Genomic DNA, 23,859 nt, shown 5'->3' on the forward strand with positions numbered 1-23,859 from the left:
GAGCGAGCGGGCTTGTAGAGCGAGGGAACGCCAAAACGCTTCCCAGTTCATTTTTTGCAATATATAAAAGCACGCTTCAAGAGGTTTCCCTTCAATCCTTCCTTTTACCGCTTTCTGTTTGTTGCATAATTTAATAAGTCATCATGTAGATATTTAATTCTTAATCGTTCATAATAAAAGGGGTAATTTAGTAATTTTACACTGTTATTTTAGAAATAATCTGTCATAGGGAACCCGAAAGGGGCGCTGTGGGGTGCTAACACCTTCCTCACGCGTAACCGACTCCCTTACCCGACTCTGGTTGTAATGGCCAAAGTCGATTTTTTGAATCGATTGCCTTAAACTTCTTTTTCCAATGTTTTGAGTAAAACATTGGTGGCGACTCCATGAACCCTCAATTTTTATGAAAACCACTAATCCATAGAGGGTCCCGCTTGGGATTAACATGGATTGGTGAGCCTTTTAATAAAGTTGCTCGTTTGACGAGGTCTCAGTTTGAGAATAAGTCATTCTAGCAATCCACATTTTTAAACAAATAGACGAGTCCAACCATCCTTCGTGAATGCCGAAAGCCCGTTTCGGGCCGGTGGCGACAGTGACCGAAAGCAAAAAGACTCAAAAAGACTCAAAGAGACTCAAAAGGATTAGAAGTTACCCTTGTAGAACCTTGGCTCTTGATACCACTTGATGGGTTCCTTCTCCATGGAATGACGTAGAGATGAAGGAGAGGAAGCCTTGCCCTTGATCTAGGTTCAACAAGGTGGACAAAAAGGAGGATATATGGTGAAGGAAAGGGGGGTGGCGTGAGATGATGGTGTTTGGGCGGAAGCACTTAGGGTGGAGGTGTTTGGGTGCTCAAAGTTGGCTCACTCCAAGGTAGGTGGAGGCCACTCTAGGTTTCACTCTCCAAGGGTGGAGAATGAAGGAAGGCTAGCCGAAGCAACCTAGGGACTAATGTCGCCACCGGCCCAAACGGGCCTCGGCGGTCGCGAAGACGGTCGAGCTCGCTTTTATTTTAGTTTTGAAAATGTATTGGATTATTAGAACGACTTGTTCTCAAACTGAGACCTTGTCGATCTTATCCAATTTATTTATTAAAAGTCTCACTAATCCATATTAATCCCAAGCGGGACCCTCCATGGATTAGTGGTTTTCGCAAAAGGAGGGTTCGTGGAGTCGCCACCAATGTTTTACTCAAAACATTGGAAAAAGGGATAAGGCAATTGATTTTAGAAATCAACTTTGGCCATTACAACCAGAGTCGGGTAAGAGAGTCGGTTACGCGTGGGGAAGGTGTTAGCACCCCACAACGCCCCTTTCGGGTTCCCTATGACAGATTATTTCTAAAATAATAGCGTAAAATTACTAAATTACCCCTATTTATTATAAGCGATTATAAATTAACTATCTACATGATGACAGTTTAAATATGCACACAGAAAGCAGTAAAAGGAAGGATTTAAGAAGAAACCTCTTGAAGCGTGCTTTTATATATTTCGTAAAACTGGGAAGCTTTTTGGCGTTCCCTCGCTCTACAAGCCCGCTCGCTCCCTCCTATAAAATTATAACTATGGAAATCCGGAGGATTTCCCTTCGACTAGGTTCGATCCTCAAGCAAAATGGCTCGAGGCTCAAGAACTTCGTCGGATCAACTCTCCGAGTGATTTCTAGGGCAGAACACTGCTCAAAAACCCCAGAATACTCAAGGAGAGGGTTGAAACTATCTTCAAAAGTGTGGAATGACGTCCAATTGACGTCATATTTATAGGGAATAGGCGCAATACGGCCTACAGAAGCAATACGGCCGTATTGAAATTTTTGAACTTCAGTACGGCCGTATTGAGTTCAATACGGCCGTATTGAAATTCAGAAATTTCAATACGGCCGTATTGAGTTCAATACGGCTGTATTGAAGCTTCAATACGGCCGTATTGATTTCAGTACGGCCGTATTGAAGTTTCAGAAACTTCAATACGCCGTATTGAGTTCACTGCGGCCGTATTGAAGCTTCAATACGGCCGTATTAAGTTCAGTACGGCCGTATTGGGCTTCATTCCCTCCACTTCCTTATTTTGAGCCATTCTAAGACCTCTAGACCTACAGAGAACCCTCCTAGGGCCTTCCAGGAGTCCTTCTGGCTGATCTTCCTTCAGTCTTCGAGAGTCTTCAAGCTTTATTTCCGACCCGGACAATTTTAGGGGTCTACAGCTGCCCCCCCTTTACTTAGTCAAACGGTCTTTTGGTGTACCGGCTGACAAGTAAAGGAGTTGACCCAATTGTCCGGGTGATGTGCCAACCTTCTGACTTGTAGCGTCTTCCGGTGGAAAATTGTTGAGTAGCCTCTCCAGGTTGTTGCATACCTCGGCGCTTCTGACAACCTCGGTAGCTAAGTTTAACACCAACGTGCCTTTGACGACGTTGATGGCTGAGTATTGTCTCTCCAGACCTTGAGTATTGTCTCTCCAGACCTTGAGTACTGTCTCTCCAGACCTTGAGTACTGTCTCTCCAGACCTTGAGTACCGTCTCTCCAGACCTTGTTTGAGTACCGTCTCTCCAGACCTTGTTTGAGTACCGTCTCTCCAGACTTTGTTTGAGTACCGTCTCTCCAGACCTTGTTTGAGTACCGTCTCTCCAGACTTTGTTTGAGTACCGTCTCTCCAGACTTTGTTTGAGTATCGTCTCTCCAGACTTTGTTTGAGTACCGTCTCTCCAGACCTTGTTTGAGTACCGTCTCTCCAGACCTTGTTTGAGTATCGTCTCTCCAGACTTTGTTTGAGTACCGTCTCTCCAGACTTTGTTTGAGTACCGTCTCTCCAGACCTTGTTTGAGTACCGTCTCTCCAGACTTGTGCATACCTCGGTGCTCTCAACAACTGGGTAGCTGAGTATTGCCTTTTAGGCTTTGAGATGATTTTGTCTCCACAGTCCACGATGCTGCTTCGACGGTTTTTTCTGATTTTGTGCCACTGAGGGCTGGATAACACAGGGATCCGTCTAGGGGATGTGCAGTCATTCACAGGTTCCTGTGCCCCAACTTGCATTGCATTGTTGGTACCCATGGGGAATTTCTGATTCCTTGGGGGTGTAGACACAGATGCTCTTTCTCTCTGAGTTGAGCGATGCCTTATGTTTGGCTGACGTCCTTTGACGTTGGTGGAGTATCCCGGTTCATCCTTGTTCGGGTATCTCTTTTTGATTTTCTGATTTTTGCTGCCTCTGTGTAGGCTGTTATCCGCTGGGGATTCTGGATGTTGATTTTGTCTCCACAGTCCACGATGCTGTTTCGACGATTGTTTTTGATTTTTGTGCCACTGAGGGCTGGATAACGCAGGGATCCGTCTAGGGGATGTGCAGTTACTCATAGGTTCTTGTGTCCCAACTTTCCATTGAGTAGTTGGCGCCCATTGAGGAATTTCTGTTTCCTTGGGGTGTAGACACGAAGATGCTCTTTCTGAGATGAGCAGTGCCTTATGATTGGCTGACGTCCTTTGGACGTTGGTGGAGTATCCCGGTTATCCTTATTCGGGTAACTCTTTTTAATTTTTGGATTTTGTTGCCTCTGTGTAGGCTGTTATCCGCCAGGGGATTTTGTCATTGGTTTGTGATTGGCCTCTTCTGTTAGGCAGATCATCTTGATGTTCAATGATAGGCTGAGAGCCGGATTCCACTTGGGGAATGATTATTGATCTTTTTATGATTTTTCCTTTTGAAGGAGTGCCTCTTATGTAGGCGACTGAGGAATTGGGGTTCAGTGTTCGGCTGAGTGCCGGATTTCACTTGGGGAATATTTATTGATATATATATATTTTTTTTTTTTTTTGTTTTGATTTTTCTCCTTTTGCAGGGATGCCTCTGAGTAGGCGATTGGGGAATGAGGGATCTTATGTATCCCAGAGTATTATTTAGGAAGCCTCTGCAGGCTTAGCCTCACTCAGCGCTTTGAGTCGGAGAGCTATCTTCCACTGAGGAAGTGTTAAGTCCCTTGACTTGTATATACTGTTTGGATGATCGCACTTCCATTGGGGATTGCGTCGATTTTGCTTTGATAGCTCTCGATGGGGATTCGTTCCGTGAGCTTGAGTTAAGGTTTCTCTGGGGAGTATTATTTCTGCGAGCCTCTCCAGGCTCAATTATTCTTTGATGAGAGTATTATTTCAGCAAGCCTCTCCAGGCTCAATTATTCTGTACAGTTGGGGGAGTATTATTTCTGCAAGCCTCTCCAGGCTTTAGTTATTCTGAGGAAGTATTATTTCTGCAAGCCTCTCCAGGCTCAATTATTCTGAAAGAGTATTATTTCAGCAAGCCTCTCCAGGCTCAATTATTCTGAGAGTATTATTTCGGCGAGCCTCTCCAGGCTCAGTTATTCTGAAAGATGTGAAATCTTTGTCTTTTTTGTCGACTTTTGACTTTTTCTGTATGTTTGCCTTTTTTGTCATTTTTTTTGGCTTTTTCTGTATTTTTGCCTTTTTTGTCATTTTTTGGCTTTTTCTGTATTTTTGCCTTTTCTGTTGTTTTTCGGCTTTTTCTGTATTTTTGCCTTTTCTGTTGTTTTTCGGCTTTTTCTGTACAGAAATGTCTCAATTATTTTGAGAGAGTATTATTTCGGCGAGCCTCTCCAGGCTCAGTTATTTTGTAGGAGTATTGTTTCGGCAAGCCTCTCCAGGCTCAGTTATTCTGAGAGTATTCTTTCGGCAAGCCTCTCCAGGCTCAGTTATTCTGAGAGTATTCTTTCGGCAAGCCTCTCCAGGCTCAGTTATTCTGTATGACGTTGTTGATTTTCTGAATCTTTGCATTTTGTTTGCTGCTGTCATACACAAGCAATTTTTTCTATTTTTTCTATTTTATGCAGTTGCCTCATGATAAGGTCTTTGAATGTGCAACTAATGTGTGTGTGATGCACAAATGCAATACAATTTTTTATTTTTGTTCATTTATTTAGAAAAGTGAGTGGCTCTCCCTATCCTCTTCTTCTTGGAGGACTTTCTGTCATTGACGCGAGGGAGTATTTTTTGTGAGCCTTTATGCAGGAGATTATGGATTTTATAGGAACCCCTCCAATTTTCTTTTATTGACCGATTATTAATGGAATTTCGTACAATTTTTATGAAAAACCAATTCAGAGGCATAATCACATGGTCAAGAAAGAAAAGAAACAAATGGATATTTTTATTGATATTCACAAGTGTTTTTACAGAAAGATATACAGAAGGAAATTTCTGAAGAATGGCTGGCCAGGGTAGGCTATATACATTGGGCTTAACAATTATATCTGTAATTGTTGCTCTTTACGTTCCCCTAATTGCTTCGGCCTGAGCCAGGAGTGTAGATGCTGCAAGACGCTTGCTTCTAGAAGATAATCACTTGAACCGCCTTTCGGTTTTCGATTCAAGAGATCGTTGCTTGCTTTGCTTTTACATCTTATTCTTTTGCCCCTAACTTTTGCCTAGGACGTATCCTAGCGGGGATAATTTTGCCTTTGTTTTGCCTAGTACCCTTGTACTGGCGGGCTTTTATTTCTCCCTAATTTTTGCCTAGGACGCCCTTTTCGGGTTTTCATCCTAGCGGGCTTATGCAAGCAACGTCTTCAAGCATAATACTTCTTTACCACGTCAGTGTTGACTGGGTATCGAAGTTCTTCTCCATTCGTGTCTGTGAGGATTAATGCTCCTGCTGAGCAGACTCGTTTTATCACTTATGGTCCTCCGTGATTTGGGGCACACTTTCCGATTTTGTCCTTTTGAGTTGGTAGTAATTTCTTCATTACCAACTCTCCCTCATGGTAGACTCGAGGGTGGACTTTCTTGTCAAGAGCCTTTTTGATCTTCCTTTGATAGGCTTGACCATGGCATATGGCGTTCAGCCGTTTCTCTTGGATAAGGTTCAACTGGTCGTATCGGCTTTGAACCCTTTCTGCCTCGGAAAGTTTTGCTTCCATGATCACCCTTATATAAGGTTTTTCGACTTCGACGGGTAGAACTGCCTCCTGAAGTCCTATAACCATGAAGAGCAAAGGGTAATATCTCGTGTCAGTCTTTAAATGAGACAACCATCTTTTGCTCTATTTTCTTGATGTTCTTTTTGGTTGCCTCGACTGCCCCATTCATCTTTGGCTGATATGGGGAAGAGTTGTGGTGTTGGATCTTGAATTCTTGGCTCAGTTCTTCCACCATTTTGTTGTTCAGATTAGATCCATTATCAGTGATGATTTATTTCTCCATGCTTCCACTAGATTATTCTAAAATCTTTTGGGACAAGAGAGAAAAGAAGGGAAAAGTATTTTTTATTCTGAAGTTTGTGTTTTAGAGGGGATTATTTTTCAAAAATGGTTTTTGTAAGAATGGATGGCCAAGGTAGGCTTATGTGTTTAGGCTTGCTTGATTAAACACTTATGAAGTTAAGAAAATCTTTGTTTATTGACGTTGTGATTTTGACAACTTGGATAGCTGCTCTTGAACCTTTCTTTTTGAATTCGGTTCATGGTACCATCATGGATTTCTTTTGTTTTTTTTTTGATTGTCCTTATTTTTGCCTAAAACACCCTTTTGTGGCGTTTTAGCGGACTTTTGTTTTTGTTCATTTTTGCAACCCTAACTTTTGCCTAGGTCACCCTTTTGTGGGATTCCTAGCGGGTCTTTTGCTCTTATTTTTGCGCAGACCCCTTTTTGGGTTTCCTGCCGAGCTTCTTTTATTTTGAAGGATTTATTTTTATCCATGATGGCACTTGTCAAGGCCAAGGGAAGGTGCTCCAAGTTGTCACACACACTTCCACATAAAAATGATGTGGGTTTATTATTATTAAGATGATTTTAACCTCATTCATGTTTATTTAAAGATAATGTGGTTTAGAATTTTATTATAAGCAAGAAAAGAAGCAATGAAGAATGATTTTATTATAATCATAGCGGAAGCATGTGTCCTTATTTCATCACTGATATGGGTCCCAATATTGACCTCTTTTATCTCTCGGCCATGCCCCAAATTTATAGTCTCCAATTTCTCTTGACAAGCTTCTTGATCTAGCAATCTTTGCAGATCTGGAGAAATGGTTTCCTCATCACTGTCCAACTCAAACCATTCATCCTCAACTTTTGGATCCCGGTCAGAGCGAACAATTACAGACATAATTATTTTATTGGTTCTGTTTAGGTTTAGAATTATTAATGTTAATGAGGAAAGAGAGAAAAGAACAAAAAAGAGAATAATGTGAAAAATGTCTCTTTATTGATATGTATTAAAACTGTACAAAAACCCTTATTTACATGAAAAGGTTCTCATGATCTCGGGTACTGATCATGAGTCCCTAAAAGAGAAATATGAAGGGGCCCTATCGTGGCTTGTTCTTCTCTCTACTCCTGCTTTGGCAGAGGATTCTTGCTCACGTCGGGCGCTGTCGAATCGAAGGTGACCCACCCGGCATCAATAAGGTTTTGGACCTTGTATTTGAGAGCTAGGCATTTCTCTGTTGAATGCCCTGGTGCCCCCGAATGGTATAAACATTTGTCTTGTGGCTTGTACCAATCGGGGTAAGGTGGGTCGATCTTCCTTGGTGGAACATGAGCTAGAAGTTTGGCTTCTACTAGCTTCGGCAGGAGATCGCTATAAGTGGTCGGAAGTTTATCAAACTTCTTCACAGGGGTGAATTGCGATCTTCCCGACTTCGAAGTGGAAGTAGCCGAGGGTATGGTTATAGCATTGACTTCTCCCTCTTTCTTCTTCCCGAAGACCTTCTTAGCTTCATATGATTGGGAAGGCTTAGCCAGCTTCCCACTTTTAAGTCCTTGTTCCACTCTCTCCCCAATGGTGATGATGTCCGAGAAGAGTGTCGTTGTGTTCCCTATCATTTTATCGTAATAGGGACCAGTCAACGAGTTGATGAATAAGGACACCATCTCCTTATCTGACAGCGGGGGCTCTATCTGTGCCGCCAACTCCCTCCATCGTTGGGCGTACGCCTTGAAAGATTCATCATTTTTCTTACTCAAGGCTTGAAGATCTGACCTATCAGGTGTTAGGTCGATGTTGTATTTGTAGCGCTTGAGAAAGGCGTCGGCCAACTGCCTCCATGTACATACTTGATTTCCATCTAGCTGCATATACCAGTTGAGCGCGGTATCAGCCAAGCTCTATTGGAAGCAGTGGATCAAGAGCTTTTCGTTTGTGGCATATGCAGCCATCTTTCGGCAGTACATGGTGAGATGACTCTTGGGGCAAGTCGATCCCACATATCTCGGGAAATCTGGCACTTTAAATTTGGGAGGGAATTGAATATCCCTCACTAAACACATGTCGGCGGCATCTTTAATATCGAAGTCATGCCCCTCCATAGCCCTCAACCGATCCTCTAGGGCGTGGAATTGTTCTTTTGAAACCTCGGGCTCTTTGATCATAATTCCAGCCCCAAGAGGTATGGCATGTGGAGGATCTTCTTCATGCTCCTCCTCCTCTCCCTCATGATGGGACCCATGGTCACTGTGATGAGATCCATGAATGTTATGGTGACGCATGAGTTCCAACATTTGCGCCATCTGCTCTTTGAGCTGTGAAAGCTCGGTCGTGAGCTTCTTGTTTTGTTCCTCTAGCGCTTCCATTTTCTTGATTTTCTTTGCGCGTGTGAGGACAGAGAGATGACCAGCCACTTTCTAAAATGAATGTTTATTCTAATTAGCTTATTTATGATATGAATACACTCTTGATGTGAGCTTGATAATCTTTCATCTTTGAGGCGCTGCCTTTTTAAGATGAAAGTTTATCACCCTCCCTAGGCTATTATCTCTCCACAACGGAGAATCTCAATAGTCACGGGTCTCTTTCACTCACATCGAGAGGGTATTAGTGAACCTATAAATGATGATGAGGATGCATGAGGTATTATTGATAATGATGCCTATGCTCCTTACTTTTATTATATTTTCACACATTGGTTTTTCCTCTCATGTCATGACATTTTCATGCATGGGGATTATTTTTAGACCTTATCACGAGGTTATTTATTAATGCACAAACAATTGCACATAAGCATTTACACAAACAATTCACTCATCCACGAACAGTCACGAGCGAATCACGAGGTAGGGGTCTCCTGCAGAAAAGTGCATATTCAAGGAGGATCTAACTGTTCTCACTTGGTCAAAGGCCCCCAAGGTGCCCCCATTATAGGGACCCAATTCCTCTCGTCGTAGGTCGATGGAAAGTTCCAACGCACCGTCGGACTCAAGTTCATGGTTATCACCTTGAGTGATGTTTTCCGACAACGGTCTACGGGCACCTATAGACCCATTCGACAACCGGCCGTACTAACATCCACTCCCTATGGTTAATCACTCATGCCCCCGGGTATAGAGGGAACTGTTGTGTGCAAAGGTTTGTGTGCAGTTTTTATTTCAAACAATTGCGTAAATTTTAAAATACAACAGTTATTAAAGCCAAATAGATAAACATGTTATCATACAAGTGAGGGGTAATAAAGTAATTTTTAACTATTATTTGTTAAAAATAATCTGTCACTAAATGGGACTGACTCTCGAAGCTTCCCCAGTGGAGTCGCCATCTTTCGCCACCGGCCCAAACGGGCCTCGGCGGTCGCGAAGACGGTCGAGCTCGCTTTTATTTTAGTTTTGAAAATGTATTGGATTATTAGAACGACTTGTTCTCAAACTGAGACCTTGTCGATCTTATCCAATTTATTTATTAAAAGTCTCACTAATCCATATTAATCCCAAGCGGGACCCTCCATGGATTAGTGGTTTTCGCAAAAGGAGGGTTCGTGGAGTCGCCACCAATGTTTTACTCAAAACATTGGAAAAAGGGATAAGGCAATTGATTTTATAAATCAACTTTGGCCATTACAACCAGAGTCGGGTAAGGGAGTCGGTTACGCGTGGGGAAGGTGTTAGCACCCCACAACGCCCCTTTCGGGTTCCCTATGACAGATTATTTCTAAAATAATAGCGTAAAATTACTAAATTACCCCTATTTATTATAAGCGATTATAAATTAACTATCTACATGATGACAGTTTAAATATGCACACAGAAAGCAGTAAAAGGAAGGATTTAAGAAGAAACCTCTTGAAGCGTGCTTTTATATATTTCGTAAAACTGGGAAGCTTTTTGGCGTTCCCTCGCTCTACAAGCCCGCTCGCTCCCTCCTATAAAATTTTAACTATGGAAATCCGGAGGATTTCCCTTCGACTAGGTTCGATCCTCAAGCAAAATGGCTCGGGGCTCAAGAACTTCGTCGGATCAACTCTCCGAGTGATTTCTAGGGCAGAACACTGCTCAAAAACCCCAGAATACTCAAGGAGAGGGTTGAAACTATCTTCAAAAGTGTGGAATGACGTCCAATTGACGTCATATTTATAGGGAATAGGCGCAATACGGCCTACAGAAGCAATACGGCCGTATTGAAATTTTTGAACTTCAGTACGGCCGTATTGAGTTCAATACGGCCGTATTGAAATTCAGAAATTTCAATACGGCCGTATTGAGTTCAATACGGCTGTATTGAAGCTTCAATACGGCCGTATTGATTTCAGTACGGCCGTATTGAAGTTTTAGAAACTTCAATACGCCGTATTGAGTTCACTGCGGCCGTATTGAAGCTTCAATACGGCCGTATTAAGTTCAGTACGGCCGTATTGGGCTTCATTCCCTCCACTTCCTTATTTTGAGCCATTCTAAGACCTCTAGACCTACAGAGAACCCTCCTAGGGCCTTCCAGGAGTCCTTCTGGCTGATCTTCCTTCAGTCTTCGAGAGTCTTCAAGCTTTATTTCCGACCCGGACAATTTTAGGGGTCTACAACTAAGGATAGGATTTGAGGCAAAGAAATGCTCTCTCAAATTCATATAATCCAAAGTGTTTACAAGTGGTGGGGTGTGGGGTTTTTATAGGAGGAGTTGCATTTAGGGTTGCATGGCCGAAAATGCCAAGGCCAAATGCACTCCAAATGCAATGCCAAATTAACCCTAGATGCAACTTGGTGGCCAAGTTTGGAATCTATGGGTTTAGATTGGCTATAACAAGGTGCATGATAAGACCATGCAACCTTTGCCCTCCACTTGGGCCTAAGCCTTTCTAACACCAAAAATAGGTCCAAACTTTGCCAAAAATTGCGTCACCTCCTCTAAAACACCCTAGCCCAAAAATTGAAAACCCTAATTATCTAAAGCACCCCATAATACAAGGGTAAAATAGGAAATACAAAGAAAATAAATCCTATGACTAAAATACCCCAAAATACAAGGGTAAAATTGGAATAAACCAAATAAATCCTACACTACTCAAAATTAGTCATAGCATTGGACCATGTGATGGGTTTCACATGAAGTACCATGGATGGTCCTCCATCAGTACCAAGGTGCATTTAGGTCTGATTTGAGAGTCATTTAGGGTTAATTTGAGTGTCACATGTTCAACCACCAATGGTGCAAAACATGTGACTCAAATGTAACTTAAATGGCTTCCAAATTAAACCTAGTTTAACCTAATTAGCGTACTTTAGTATTCCTTGTATTTTCCTATTCTAATGACCTAATTACATTGGTCAAACAATTACAATGGAAAGGAAAAATTACAAGAATGAAAATGAGCCCAATATTGGGTACCAAAAGCCCAAAGACCCATGAAGCCCAAAACTAGGCCCAACTAGCCTAAAACCTAAAATGCTACTCTATGTGGTCCAAAATACAAGACCAAAATATATGATACCTATACTAACATGATGTATACAAAACATATGAAATTAGCTATAACAACATATGGCCCATGAAAAGTTCAACTTGGGCCTTCCCAGGCCCATAAGGCCCATTGGGCCCTAACTGGCCCAAACCTTCATGTCTAGCCAACTCCTCTTGGATCTTTGAGTGTGTCACCTCTTGCATTCCCAAGTATGATTCCATCAGAAAGAGTAAGCACCAAGGGATACATTAAACTCTTTACCCATTTTTGCTTTGATGAACAGGAATACAGAGAAATCCAGGTGAAGTACATAGTGGTGAACGCTAGCACATCGTACAATATTTTGCTCGGTCGACCATCATTAAACATGTTGGGAGCAATCGTCTCTACGCCACATTTGGCAATGAAGTTTCCATCCGAAAAAGGAAACATCCTTACTATTCATGCCGATCAGAAAGCAGTGCGGGAATGCTACTATGCCAGCTTGCGAATAACTCCTATGGAAGAAGAGAAACAAACAAAATCTAAAAGGGTTCATGCAGTAAACCCTTCGGCATCCGCGAAAACCCAGGACTAGGATCTTGATCCTAGGATTAATGAAGAGGACCATGTAGAACCAATTGAAGCCAAGATCTCTTTGCAAATAGGTTCGTCACCATCTCAGGTGACTTACATCGGTGCCAGCACTCCCGAAAGAGACCGCTCCACTTTAAGCAAGATAATCATCCGGAACCAAGATCTCTTTGCATGGGTACCGTCAGATATGCCTGGCATCGACCCACATTTCATGTGCCACAAGCTCTCTATTTGCGCCAACGCACGACCTATATCTCAGTGCAAACGAAAGATAGGGACCGACAGGAAACTAGCAGTCGAAGCCGAAGTAGACAAGTTGATTGAGGCAAGATTCATTCGGGAAGTACAATATACGACATGGCTGGCAAATGTGGTCATGGTAAGGAAGCCGAACGGAAAATGGAGAATGTGTACTGACTACACTAATCTCAACAAAGCATGCCCCAAGGATGCTTATCCATTGCCAAACATTGACCGATTAGTTGACGGAGCATCAGGGAAGAAATTCCTCACTTTTCTTGACGCGTACTCCGGATACAATCAAATACGCATGCACCCCGGCGATGAGGAAAAAACAACTTTTATTACCGATTCGGCCAATTATTGCTATCAGGTGATGCCTTTCGGATTGAAGAATGCTGAAGCCACATATCAAAGGTTGATGAATAAGGTCTTTCAGAACCAAATTGGAAAAAATATGGAAGTATACGTCGATGATATGGTCGTCAAATCCGAAGACCTTGATCGACACCTATCTGACCTTGCAGAAGTATTTCAACAACTTCGTAGACATGATATGCGATTGAATCCAGAGAAGTGTGTATTCGGCGTTTCCGGGGGTAAGTTTCTCGGCTTCATGCTATCGGCCAGAGGCATCGAAGCCAATCCTGACAAATGCCAAGCAATCGTCGGCATGAGAAGCCCCCAGAACCTTAAAGAGGTGCAACGGTTAGCCGGATGGCTCACATCCTTATCAAGGTTCCTGCCATGCCTAGCTGAAACGGCAAAGCCTATCATTAGGTTGTTAAAAAAGGTAAAGTTTGAATGGTCGGCCGATTGTGAAGAAGCATTTCAGACGTTAAAGCAACGCCTCGGATCCCCTCCAATCCTCTCAAAACCCGATCCTCAGGCAAACATAATTGTATACTTGTGTGTGTCGGACGAAGCAATTAGTGTCGTGTTAGTGCAAGAAAAGGAAGTACAGCAGCCTGTGTACTTCATCAGTAGGATGCTCCAAGACTCCGGAACAAGATATCAACTTCTTGAAAAAGTAGCGCTCGGGCTAGTCCACACGGCCCGGCGCCTTCGACAATACTTTCAGAGCCACCGTATAATAGTTCGCACCGATTGCCCCTTGTCGCCACCGGCCCGAAACGGGCTTTCGGCATTCGCGAAGGATGGTTGGACTCGTTATTATTTGTTTAAAAATAGTGGATTGCTAGAATGACTTATTCTCAAACTGAGACCTTGTCAAACGAGCAATTTTATTAAAAGGCTCACAAATCCATATTAATCCCAAGCGGGACCCTCCATGGATTAGTGGTTTTCGCAAAAGGAGGGGTTCGTGGAGTCGCCACCAATGTTTTACTCAAAACATTGGAAAAAGGGATAAGGCAATTGATTTTTATAAATCAACTTTGGCCATTACAACCAGAGTTGGGTAAGGGAGTCGGTTACGCGTGGGGAAGGTGTTAGCACCCCACAGCGCCCCTTTCGGGTTCCCTATGACAGATTATTTTTAAAAGAACAGTATAAAATTACTAAATTACCCCTATTTATTCTAAGCAATTATAAATTGACTATCTACATGATGACAGTTTAAATATGCACACAGAAAGCAGTAAAAGGAAGGATTGAAGGGAAACCTCTTGAAGCGTGCTTTTATATTGCAAAGAACTGGGAAGCGTTTTGGCGTTCCCTCGCTCTACAAGCCCGCTCCTCGCTCTCCTAGAACAAAATTTTAACTAAGGGAATCAAAAAGATTTCCCCTCGACTAGGTTCGATCCTCAAGCAAAATGGCTCGGGGCTCAAGAACTTCGTCGGATCGACTCCCAGAGAGATTTCTAGGGCAGAACACTGCTCAAAAACCCCAGAATACTCAAGGAGGGAGTCAAAACTGAGTGAAAAAGTGTGGAATGACGTCCAATTGACGTCATATTTATAGGGAATAGGCGCAATACGGCCTACAGGGGCAATACGGCCGTATTGAAATTTTTGAACTTCAATACGGTCGTATTGAAGTTCAATACGGTCGTATTGAAGTTCAGAAATTTCAATACGCCCGTATTGAGTTCGCTGCGGTTGTATTGAAGTGTCAATACGGTCGTACTGACTTCAGTACGGCCGTATTGAAGCTTCAATACGGCCATATTAAGTTCAGTACGGCCGTATTGGGCTTTTTCCCTCCACTTCTTTATTTTGAGCTATTCTAAGACCTCTAGACCTACAGAGAACCCTCCTAGGGCCTTCGAGGAGTCCTTCTGGCTGATTATCCTTCAGTCTTCGAGAGTCTTCAAGCTTTATTTCCGACCCGGACAATTTTAGGGGTCTACAGCTGCCCCCCCTTTACTTAGTCGGACGGCCTTTTGGTGTATCGGCTGACAAGTAAAGGAGTTGACCCAATTGTCCGGGTATTGTGCCGACCTTCTGACTTGTAGCGTCTTCCGGTGGGAAAATGTTGAGTAGCCTCTCCAGGTGGGTGCATACCTCGGCGCTTCTGACATCCTCGGTAGCTGAGTTTACCTTCTCCAAGGTCAACTTCACTCGACGCCCGAGCCGGAAGTTGGACATCAACGCGCCTCTGATGACGCTGATGGTTGAGTACCGCCTCTCCAGGCTTAGCTTCACTCTTTGTTCGAGCCGGAAGCTAAGTACCTTTGTGACGACGGTGAGCAGTGTGAGTTTCGCCTCTCCAGGCCTAGTCTCGCTCTTTGTTTGAGCTGGAAACCAAGCGCCTTTGTGACGACGGTGAGCAGTGTGAGTTTTGCCTCTCCAGGCCTTGCTTTGCTTGTTGCCCAAGCTGGAAGCTGTAAGTACCGTCTCTCCAGGCTTAGCTTCACTCTTTGTTTGAGCCGGAAGCTAAGTACCTTTGTGACAACGGTAAGCGGTGAGTACCTCTTTTCCAGAGATAGCTTCGCTCATTGCCCGAGCCGGAAGCTGCGTACCTCCGTGTTTGTGACGACGGGGTAGCGTGAATATCTCCTTTCCAGGGTTTTGTGATGATTTTGTCTCCACAGTCCACGATGCTGCTTCGACGGTTGTTTTTTGATTTTGTGCCACTAGGGGCTGGATAACGCAGGGATCCGTCTAGGGGATGTGCAGTTACTCATAGGTTCTTGTGTCCCAACTTTCCATTGCGTAGTTGGTGCCCACTGGGGAATTTCTGATTCCTTTGGGGTGCAGACACAAAGATGCTCTTTCTGATGTGAGCGGTGCCTTATGATTGGCTGACGTCCTTTCGACGTTGGTGGAGTATCCCGGTTATCCTTGTTCGGGTGTCTCTTTTGGTTTTCTGATTTTGCTGCCTCTGTGTAGGCTGTTATCCACTGGGGGATTTTGTCGTTGATTTTGATTAGCCTCTTCTGTTAGGCGTATCAGCTTGACGTTCAATGATTGGCTGAGAGCCAGATTCCACTTGGGGAATGATTATTGATTTTTTTTATTTTTTCTCCTTCTGCAGGGATGCCTCTTGAGTAGGCGACTGGGGATTTGGGGATCTTATGTATCCCAGAGTATTATTTAGGAAGCCTCTACAGGCTTAGCCTCACTCGACACTTGAGTTGGAGAGCTATCTTCACTGAGGAAGTTTAAGTCCTTTGACTTGGATATTCTGCTTGGGTGATCGTACTTCCATTGGGAATGTCGTCGATCTTGCTTTGATAGCTCTTGCTGGGGATTTTGAGTCCAAGAGCGTGAGTTGAGGTTTCTCTGGGGAGTATTATTTCTGCGAGCCTCTCCAGGCTCAGTTATTCTGAGAGTATTCTTTCGGCAAGCCTCTCCAGGCTCAATTATTCTGAAGGAGTATTATTTCGGCAAGCCTCTCCAGGCTCAGTTATTCTGAAAGATGTGAAGTCTTTGTCTTTTTTTTTTTTTGTCGACTTTTGACTTTTTCTGTATTTTTGCCTTTTTTGTCATTTTTTTGGCTTTTTCTGTATTTTTGCCTTTTTTGTTGTTTTTCGGCTTTTTCCGTACAGAAATGTCTCAGTTATTCTGAGAGAGTATTATTTCGGCGAGCCTCTCCAGGCTCAGTTATTTTGAGAGTATTATTTCGGCGAGCCTCTCCAGGCTCAGTTATTCTGAGAGTATTATTTCGGCGAGCCTCTCCAGGCTCAGTTATTCTGAAAGAGTATTATTTCGGCAAGCCTCTCCAGGCTCAGTTATTTTGAGAGAGTATTATTTCGACAAGCCTCTCCAGGCTCAGTTATTCTGTGGGAGTATTGTTTCGGCAAGCCTCTCCAGGCTCAGTTATTCTGAGAGTATTCTTTCGGCAAGCCTCTCCAGGCTCAGTTATTCTGTATGACGCTGTTGATTTTCTGAATCTTTGCATTTTGTTTGCTGCTGTCATACACAAGCAATTTTTCTATTTTTTCTATTTTATGCAATTGCCTCATGACGAGGTCTTTGAAAATTTCTTTATGGCCAATACGGCCGCATCCATTTCAGTACGCCCGTATTGAATTGAAAATTTGTTCATAACCCTAATTTTGGTACGGGCGTACTGAACATGATACGAGCGTATTGTTTTTCTGAAGTTTATATTTTTTTGTTTTTTTGTTTTTTTGTTTTTTTTTTTTTTGTTTTTTTTTTTGTTTTTTTTTTTCAATAAACAGAGAATAAGTGATCTTCCAGTACACCTATCATCTATATGCATGTATGCAGTATGATGCACCTAATTCTATTTGATTCATCTTTCAAAAGAATTAACCGATGCGTTTTTGTGTTTGGATTTTGCCATTCCTCCAGACGGACTGTGCTCTGCCAATTTCTGTTACCGAGGAATGATGCGTATTTGATTTTGGTGTCATCAACCAAATGATTCTTCCCTTTCTTTAGAAGATGTGTCAACCCTCCTATTGACCACTATATCTCCATGTTTCCACTAGATTATTCAAAAATCGTTGGGGACAAGAGAGAAAAGAAGGAAAGGATATATTTTCAAAAGTTTGTGTTTTAGAGGGGATTATTTTATTTTTTTAAAAAATGGATTTTGTAAGAATGGCGGGCCAATGGTAGGCTTAAGTGTTTGGGCTTGTTCGTTTAAACACTTATGAGGTTAAGCACATCTTTGTTATTAATGATTGTGCTTTGACAACTTGGATAGCTTTTCTTGAGCCCCTTGTTGAATTCAATTGATGGTACCATCATGGATTTATTTTGTTTTTCGATTGCCCTAACTTTTGCCTAAAACACGCATTTGTGATGTTTTAGCGGGCTTTTGTCTTCATTTTGTAACCCTAACTTTTGCCTAGGTCACCCTTTTCGTGGGATTCCTAGCGGGTTTTTGTCTTCATTTTGTAACCCTAACTTTTGCCTAGGTCACCCTTTTCGTGGGATTCCTAGCGGGTTTTTGTCTTCATTTTGTAACCCTAACTTTTGCCTAGGTCACCCTTTTGTGGGATTCCTAGCGGGTCTTTTGCTCTTATTTTTGCGCAGTCCCCTTTTTGGGTTTCCTGCCGAGCTTATTATCTTTAGGATTTCTTTTATCCATGATGGCACTTATTGATGCCAAGAAAAGGTGCTCCAAGCTGTCATGCACATTTCCACATAAAAATGATGCGGGTTTATTGTTATCAAGATGATTTTAACCTCATTTATGTTCATTCAAACAGGGTTAAATAATGTGGTTTAGAATTTTATTGCAAGCAAGAAAAGAAGCAATAAGAAATAATGAAGAATGATTTTATTATAATCATAGTGGAAACATGTGCCCTATCGAGGCTCGGGGGTCGGGCTGTCCCCGAGGAGTGATCTCTAATAGTCACTGAGTCTATACATCCCTATCGGAAGGAGAAAAACATTTTGACGACGACGACCGGCCTTGACGCTTGTGAACCGGCCTTCCTAAAGATCTGGCTTAAAGAACGTCGAGGAGGATCTTGATTCCTCTTTGTTCTTTGATCTTTAACAGGGTTGTATCCTAACCCTTGTTTCCCCGGGTTGTCCTTGATAATAGGTAGTTCTGGGATTCCTTGGGAGTACTTGCCCAATCCTTGTCCTGGCAAGTATCCGTTCTTTGTGAGCATATGGGCTACCTTCTTTATTTCTCGGGGAAACGTTTCAACATTGGCAATTTCCAATGCTTGGAAGGCGGTTTCTAAAGCTTCCTCTGCTGCATCCACATAAGGTATGTTGGATGGCTTGCTGATGAGTATGTCATCTTCAGCTTGCACGGTCACCAGCTTGTCACCCATTATGAACTTGACTTTCTGGTGGAGCGTAGAAGGAACAGCTTTCGCATCATGAATCCAAGGTCGGCCGAGGAGACAGCTGTATGCGGGAGTGATGTCCATCACTTGAAATTCGACGTTGAAGATAGTGGGTCCAATTTGGATTGGAAGATTGATCTCTCCCACCACTTCTCTTTTAGATCCATCGAAGGCTCGAACGATCATGTTGTTCGGGCGCATTTGGACTCCCTTGATTGCCACTTGATCAAGCGTTCTTTTGGGCATCACATTCAAGGAAGATCCGTTGTCTACCAAGACTTTTGCGATGTGATACTCCTTGCACTTTACAGAGATGTGCAAGGGCTTGTTGTGATTTGATCCCTCGGCGGGGATCTCTTCATCGGTGAAAGTGAGGTGATCATTAGCCGTGATGTGACTAACAATCCCCTCAAACTTGTCTTGGGAGATGGTATGCGACACATATGCCTCGTTCAAGACTTTCAACAGAGCTTGTCGATGCGGTTCGGAGCTTAGGATCAACGACAACAGCGTAATCTTTGCTGGCGTCCTATGAAGTTGATCCACGATGGAGTACTCGCTCTGTCGGATAAATTTTAACAGCTTGTCAGTCTCCTCCTCGGATTCTTTTTCCTCGGTTTTCTTTTCTTCTTTTTCTTTATTCTTGGGGGCTTTGTTATGAAGATCATCGGGAGTGTAGATCCTACCACTCCTAGTCATGCCCCCAAGTCCAGCGATGTTGGAGATATCGCTGTCGGCAGAAGAGTGGATGTCGTATATCCACGGCACAGCCTTATTTGATTTGTAAGGGAAAGGCCTTGGAACTGTGATCCTTAATGGTGTTGGACCTTCCCCTTTGTTTGTCTTGATTACCAACAACGGAGTTGACGTGTGCTCGCTTGGCGCGGTTGTTGGCTTACACTTGATAACGAACGGCGTGTGATCCATTTTTTGAATATACGCATCGATTATTTCTTTCTTTTTATTAATGTTTATTAATGGATTACTAGGAGAGATGTATGAATGACTCCTAGATCTCTCCATGATCTATATGCATGATATGAGATGATGAGGTTGAATATGCATGCATAGTGTTTATTCAACTAAGCATTATCATGTTTTTAGGATGTTCCTAAAATGATGCATGATATTGCTTGGTTTGGATAAATAACCCTTTTTTCTTTTTTTGGGTATTTTTATTTATTATATTTTTTTGTATTTTTGGGTGAAAAGGGAAACTACCTATATGAATGTGATGAAGGTAGATGTTAACACCGTATAATGGAAGATTCTTATTCCTATTTATTCTTATTTTTAAAAGAATAGGAATGTTGTATGTTTAAAGAAATGCAATGTATGCTCAAACAATTTCACATAATCAATGCACAAACAATTCACTCATCCACGAACAGTCACGAGCGAATCACGAGGTAGGGGTATCCTGCAGAAAAGTGCATATTCAAGGTGGTTCTAACTGTTCTCACCGGTCTGAGGCCCCCAAGGTGCCCCCATTATAGGGACCCAATTCCTCTCATCGTAGGTCGATGGAAAGCTCCAACGCACCGTCGGACTCAAGTTCATGGTTATCACCTTGAGTGATGTTTTCCGACAACGGTTTACGGGCACCTATAGACCCATTCGACAACCGGCCGTACTAACATCCACTCCCTATGGTTAATCACTCATGCCCCCGGGTATAGAGGGAACTGTTGTGTGCAAAGGTTCGTGTACAGTTTGTATTTCAAACAATTGCGTAAATTTAAAAATACAACAGTTATTTAAAGCCAAATAGATAAACATGTTATCATACAAGTGAGGGGTAATAAAGTAATTTTTAACTATTATTTGTTAAAAATAATCTGTCACTAAATGGGACTGACTCTCGAGGCTTCCCCAGTGGAGTCGCCATCTGTCGCCACCGGCCCGAAACGGGCTTTCGGCATTCGCGAAGGATGGTTGGACTCGTTATTATTTGTTTAAAAATAGTGGATTGCTAGAATGACTTATTCTCAAACTGAGACCTCGTCAAACGAGCAATTTTATTAAAAGGCTCACAAATCCATATTAATCCCAAGCGGGACCCTCCATGGATTAGTGGTTTTCGCAAAAGGAGGGGTTCGTGGAGTCGCCACCAATGTTTTACTCAAAACATTGGAAAAAGGGATAAGGCAATTGATTTTTATAAATCAACTTTGGCCATTACAACCAGAGTTGGGTAAGGGAGTCGGTTACGCGTGGGGAAGGTGTTAGCACCCCACAGCGCCCCTTTCGGGTTCCCTATGACAGATTATTTTTAAAAGAACAGTATAAAATTACTAAATTACCCCTATTTATTCTAAGCAATTATAAATTGACTATCTACATGATGACAGTTTAAATATGCACACAGAAAGCAGTAAAAGGAAGGATTGAAGGGAAACCTCTTGAAGCGTGCTTTTATATTGCAAAGAACTGGGAAGCGTTTTGGCGTTCCCTCGCTCTACAAGCCCGCTCCTCGCTCTCCTAGAACAAAATTTTAACTAAGGGAATCAAAAAGATTTCCCCTCGACTAGGTTCGATCCTCAAGCAAAATGGCTCGGGGCTCAAGAACTTCGTCGGATCGACTCCCAGAGAGATTTCTAGGGCAGAACACTGCTCAAAAACCCCAGAATACTCAAGGAGGGAGTCAAAACTGAGTGAAAAAGTGTGGAATGACGTCCAATTGACGTCATATTTATAGGGAATAGGCGCAATACGGCCTACAGGGGCAATACGGCCGTATTGAAATTTTTGAACTTCAATACGGTCGTATTGAAGTTCAATACGGTCGTATTGAAGTTCAGAAATTTCAATACGCCCGTATTGAGTTCGCTGCGGTTGTATTGAAGTGTCAATACGGTCGTACTGACTTCAGTACGGCCGTATTGAAGCTTCAATACGGCCGTATTAAGTTCAGTACGGCCGTATTGGGCTTTTTCCCTCCACTTCTTTATTTTGAGCTATTCTAAGACCTCTAGACCTACAGAGAACCCTCCTAGGGCCTTCGAGGAGTCCTTCTGGCTGATTATCCTTCAGTCTTCGAGAGTCTTCAAGCTTTATTTCCGACCCGGACAATTTTAGGGGTCTACACCCCTTCGCCAAGGTTTTGCGCAAACCTGAACTAGCCGGACGCATGATGGCATGGACAATCGAACTTTCAGAGTTCGATTTGTCATTTGAACTAAGGGGACCGATTAAAGCGCAACGCCTAGCAGATTTTGTCAATGAGTTGCAACCGCAAGGCCATTTTGTCAGTGACTTATGGACGATGCATGTTGATGGTTCTTCGAACAACCAGGGCAGTGGAGCGGGAATAATCCTGCAAGCACCAACTGGGCTAATACTCGAGCAATCTTTACGGTTTGCGTTTAAAACCTCAAATAACCAAGCCGAGTACGAGGCATTGCTGGCTGGTTTGAGACTTGCGCAAGAAATCAGAGCTCGGCGAGTGGTATGCTGGACAGACTCAAAAGTTGTATCGGAACAAGTCAATGACAATTTTCAGGTAAAAGACCCTAACTTACTGAAATATTATCACTTGTTTCGGAGAATGCGTGACCATTTCGATGAAGTGCAAGTAAAACATACGCCGAGGGAACACAACGAAAGAGCTGATCAACTAGCTCGGTTGGCTAGTAGCAGCCGAAAACTGGAACAGCTGAGAACTGCACTCCACCTTGACCTCACCACCCCGAGCATCACACCGATTGAATGTTTGACGGCCGAAGAACCTCCCCAGACTTGGATCACCGAAATGATGAATAACATTGAACTTGGAAAAGAACCATCCGACCATTTGGCCGCCAAAAAACTCCGAACACAAGCTGCCAGGTATTCAGTTGTTGGTGGACAGTTATATCGCAGGGGTTTGTCGGTACCTCTTTTGAAATGCATCGATTCTGCAAAAGCGGATTATGTTCTGAGAGAAGTTCATGAAGGTATATGCGAATCTCACTCGGGGGGAAGGACGTTAGCTTTGAAGGTGCTTAGAGTAGGCTTTTTCTGGCCAACTCTCAAAAGCGATTGCATGTAGTTCGTCAAGCGTTGTCTTTCATGCCAAAGACACAGCAACCTTATCCACGCCTCGGCCGAAGAACTACATAGCATTAGCTCGCCTTGGCCGTTCGCAATGTGGGGAATGGATATACTTGGACCGTTCCCAATAGCTAAAGGACAATGCATGTTTTTATTGGTCGTAGTAGATTATTTCACAAAGTGGGTCGAGGCCGAACCACTGGCCAACATCATAGCAGCCAATGTTTAGAAGTTCTTGTGGAAAAACATTATAACTCGCTTCGGCATCCCTTACGCCCTTGTAACTGACAATGGTCTCCAATTCACCGATCAAAAACTCAACCGATTCATCCAAGACCTCGGCATCAAACATCGGTTCACATCGGTTGAACATCCACAATCAAATGGTCAAGCCGAAGCGGCCAATAAAGTGATCCTCACAGAGTTAAAAAAGAGATTAGGAGATGCTAAAGGAGCTTGGGCCGAAGAACTACCGGAGGTCCTATGGGCCTATCGGTGCACTCCTCAGTCCACGACAAAGGAGACCCCCTTTCGGTTGACATATGGTACTAATGCCATGATCCCCGTTGAAGTTGGGGAACCATCTTTTCGGCGAAAATACTTCGAGGAGAATTGCAATGAGGCATCCCTCCGAGCCGAAATAGACATGGCTGATGAAATTCGTACCAAAGCACAGATCATGGCCGAAGCTTGCAAGCAGCGAATGGCTAGACGATTCAACTCGGCACTCGCTAAGAGGGAATTTCAGGAAGGAGACCTTGTGTGGCAGGTACAAGGATCGGTAAGACGCAACCCTCGAGAAGGCAAGCTGGCGGCCAATTGGGATGGCCCATTCCGAATCCGACATAACCTTCATAATGGAGCATATAAACTAGAAGAGCTCTCGGGAAATATCATTCCTCGCACCTGGAACTCAACTCATTTGAAGATGTATTTTAGTTAAGACATGCTTGTAAACAAAGGAATTTATCATCAATGTATATGCATGGTGCACTCTTTTCCTTGATCGGTCTTTTTCCCCTTATAAAAAAGTGAAAAGGGGTTTTGGCCGATAAGGTTTTTAACGAGGCACCCATTAATGAAATGCAATTTTACTCATTACTCGTCTTAAATCAATTGTCCAAAAAAGGCTTCCCTCCCGAGTGACCC

At 43.1% G+C, this 23,859-nt stretch overlaps 2 protein-coding genes across 2 annotated transcripts in view; both read left to right on the top strand.

Annotated features, from left to right (window-relative positions):
* The window catches only part of LOC145957277 (uncharacterized), a 31,463-nt gene extending 19,209 nt beyond the window's left edge, over nt 1–12,254 (top strand). The window contains exon 2 of the mRNA XM_083073503.1: nt 11,961–12,254. Within this exon, the coding sequence (XP_082929629.1) occupies nt 11,961–12,254 (294 nt within the window). The remainder of the gene's footprint in view (nt 1–11,960) is intronic.
* Nucleotides 12,255–12,440: 186 nt separating this feature from the next.
* Nucleotides 12,441–23,653, top strand: LOC145957278 (uncharacterized). The gene is made up of 3 exons (XM_083073504.1): nt 12,441–13,476; nt 21,837–22,613; nt 23,133–23,653. Exons 1-3 carry the CDS (start codon nt 12,441–12,443, stop codon nt 23,651–23,653), a joined length of 2,334 nt encoding a protein of 777 aa, XP_082929630.1.
* Nucleotides 23,654–23,859: the final 206 nt, after the last annotated feature.

The sequence above is a fragment of the Cajanus cajan genome, chromosome 4 (genome assembly GCF_000230855.2).
Source record: "Cajanus cajan strain Asha chromosome 4, NIPB_CcT2T_4, whole genome shotgun sequence".
NCBI classification, from domain to species: Eukaryota; Viridiplantae; Streptophyta; class Magnoliopsida; order Fabales; family Fabaceae; genus Cajanus; species Cajanus cajan.

Excerpts from the sequence above, each read along its gene's own strand:
- LOC145957278 (XM_083073504.1), top strand. The coding sequence starts at position 12,441 with ATGCCTGGCATCGACCCACATTTCATGTGCCACAAGCTCTCTATTTGC. Across the intron at positions 13,477-21,836 it reads GCAGCCTGTGTACTTCATCA|AGTTCGATTTGTCATTTGAA; the intron begins GTAGGATGCTCC and ends TCGAACTTTCAG. Across the intron at positions 22,614-23,132 it reads TCTGAGAGAAGTTCATGAAG|AGTTAAAAAAGAGATTAGGA; the intron begins GTATATGCGAAT and ends TGATCCTCACAG.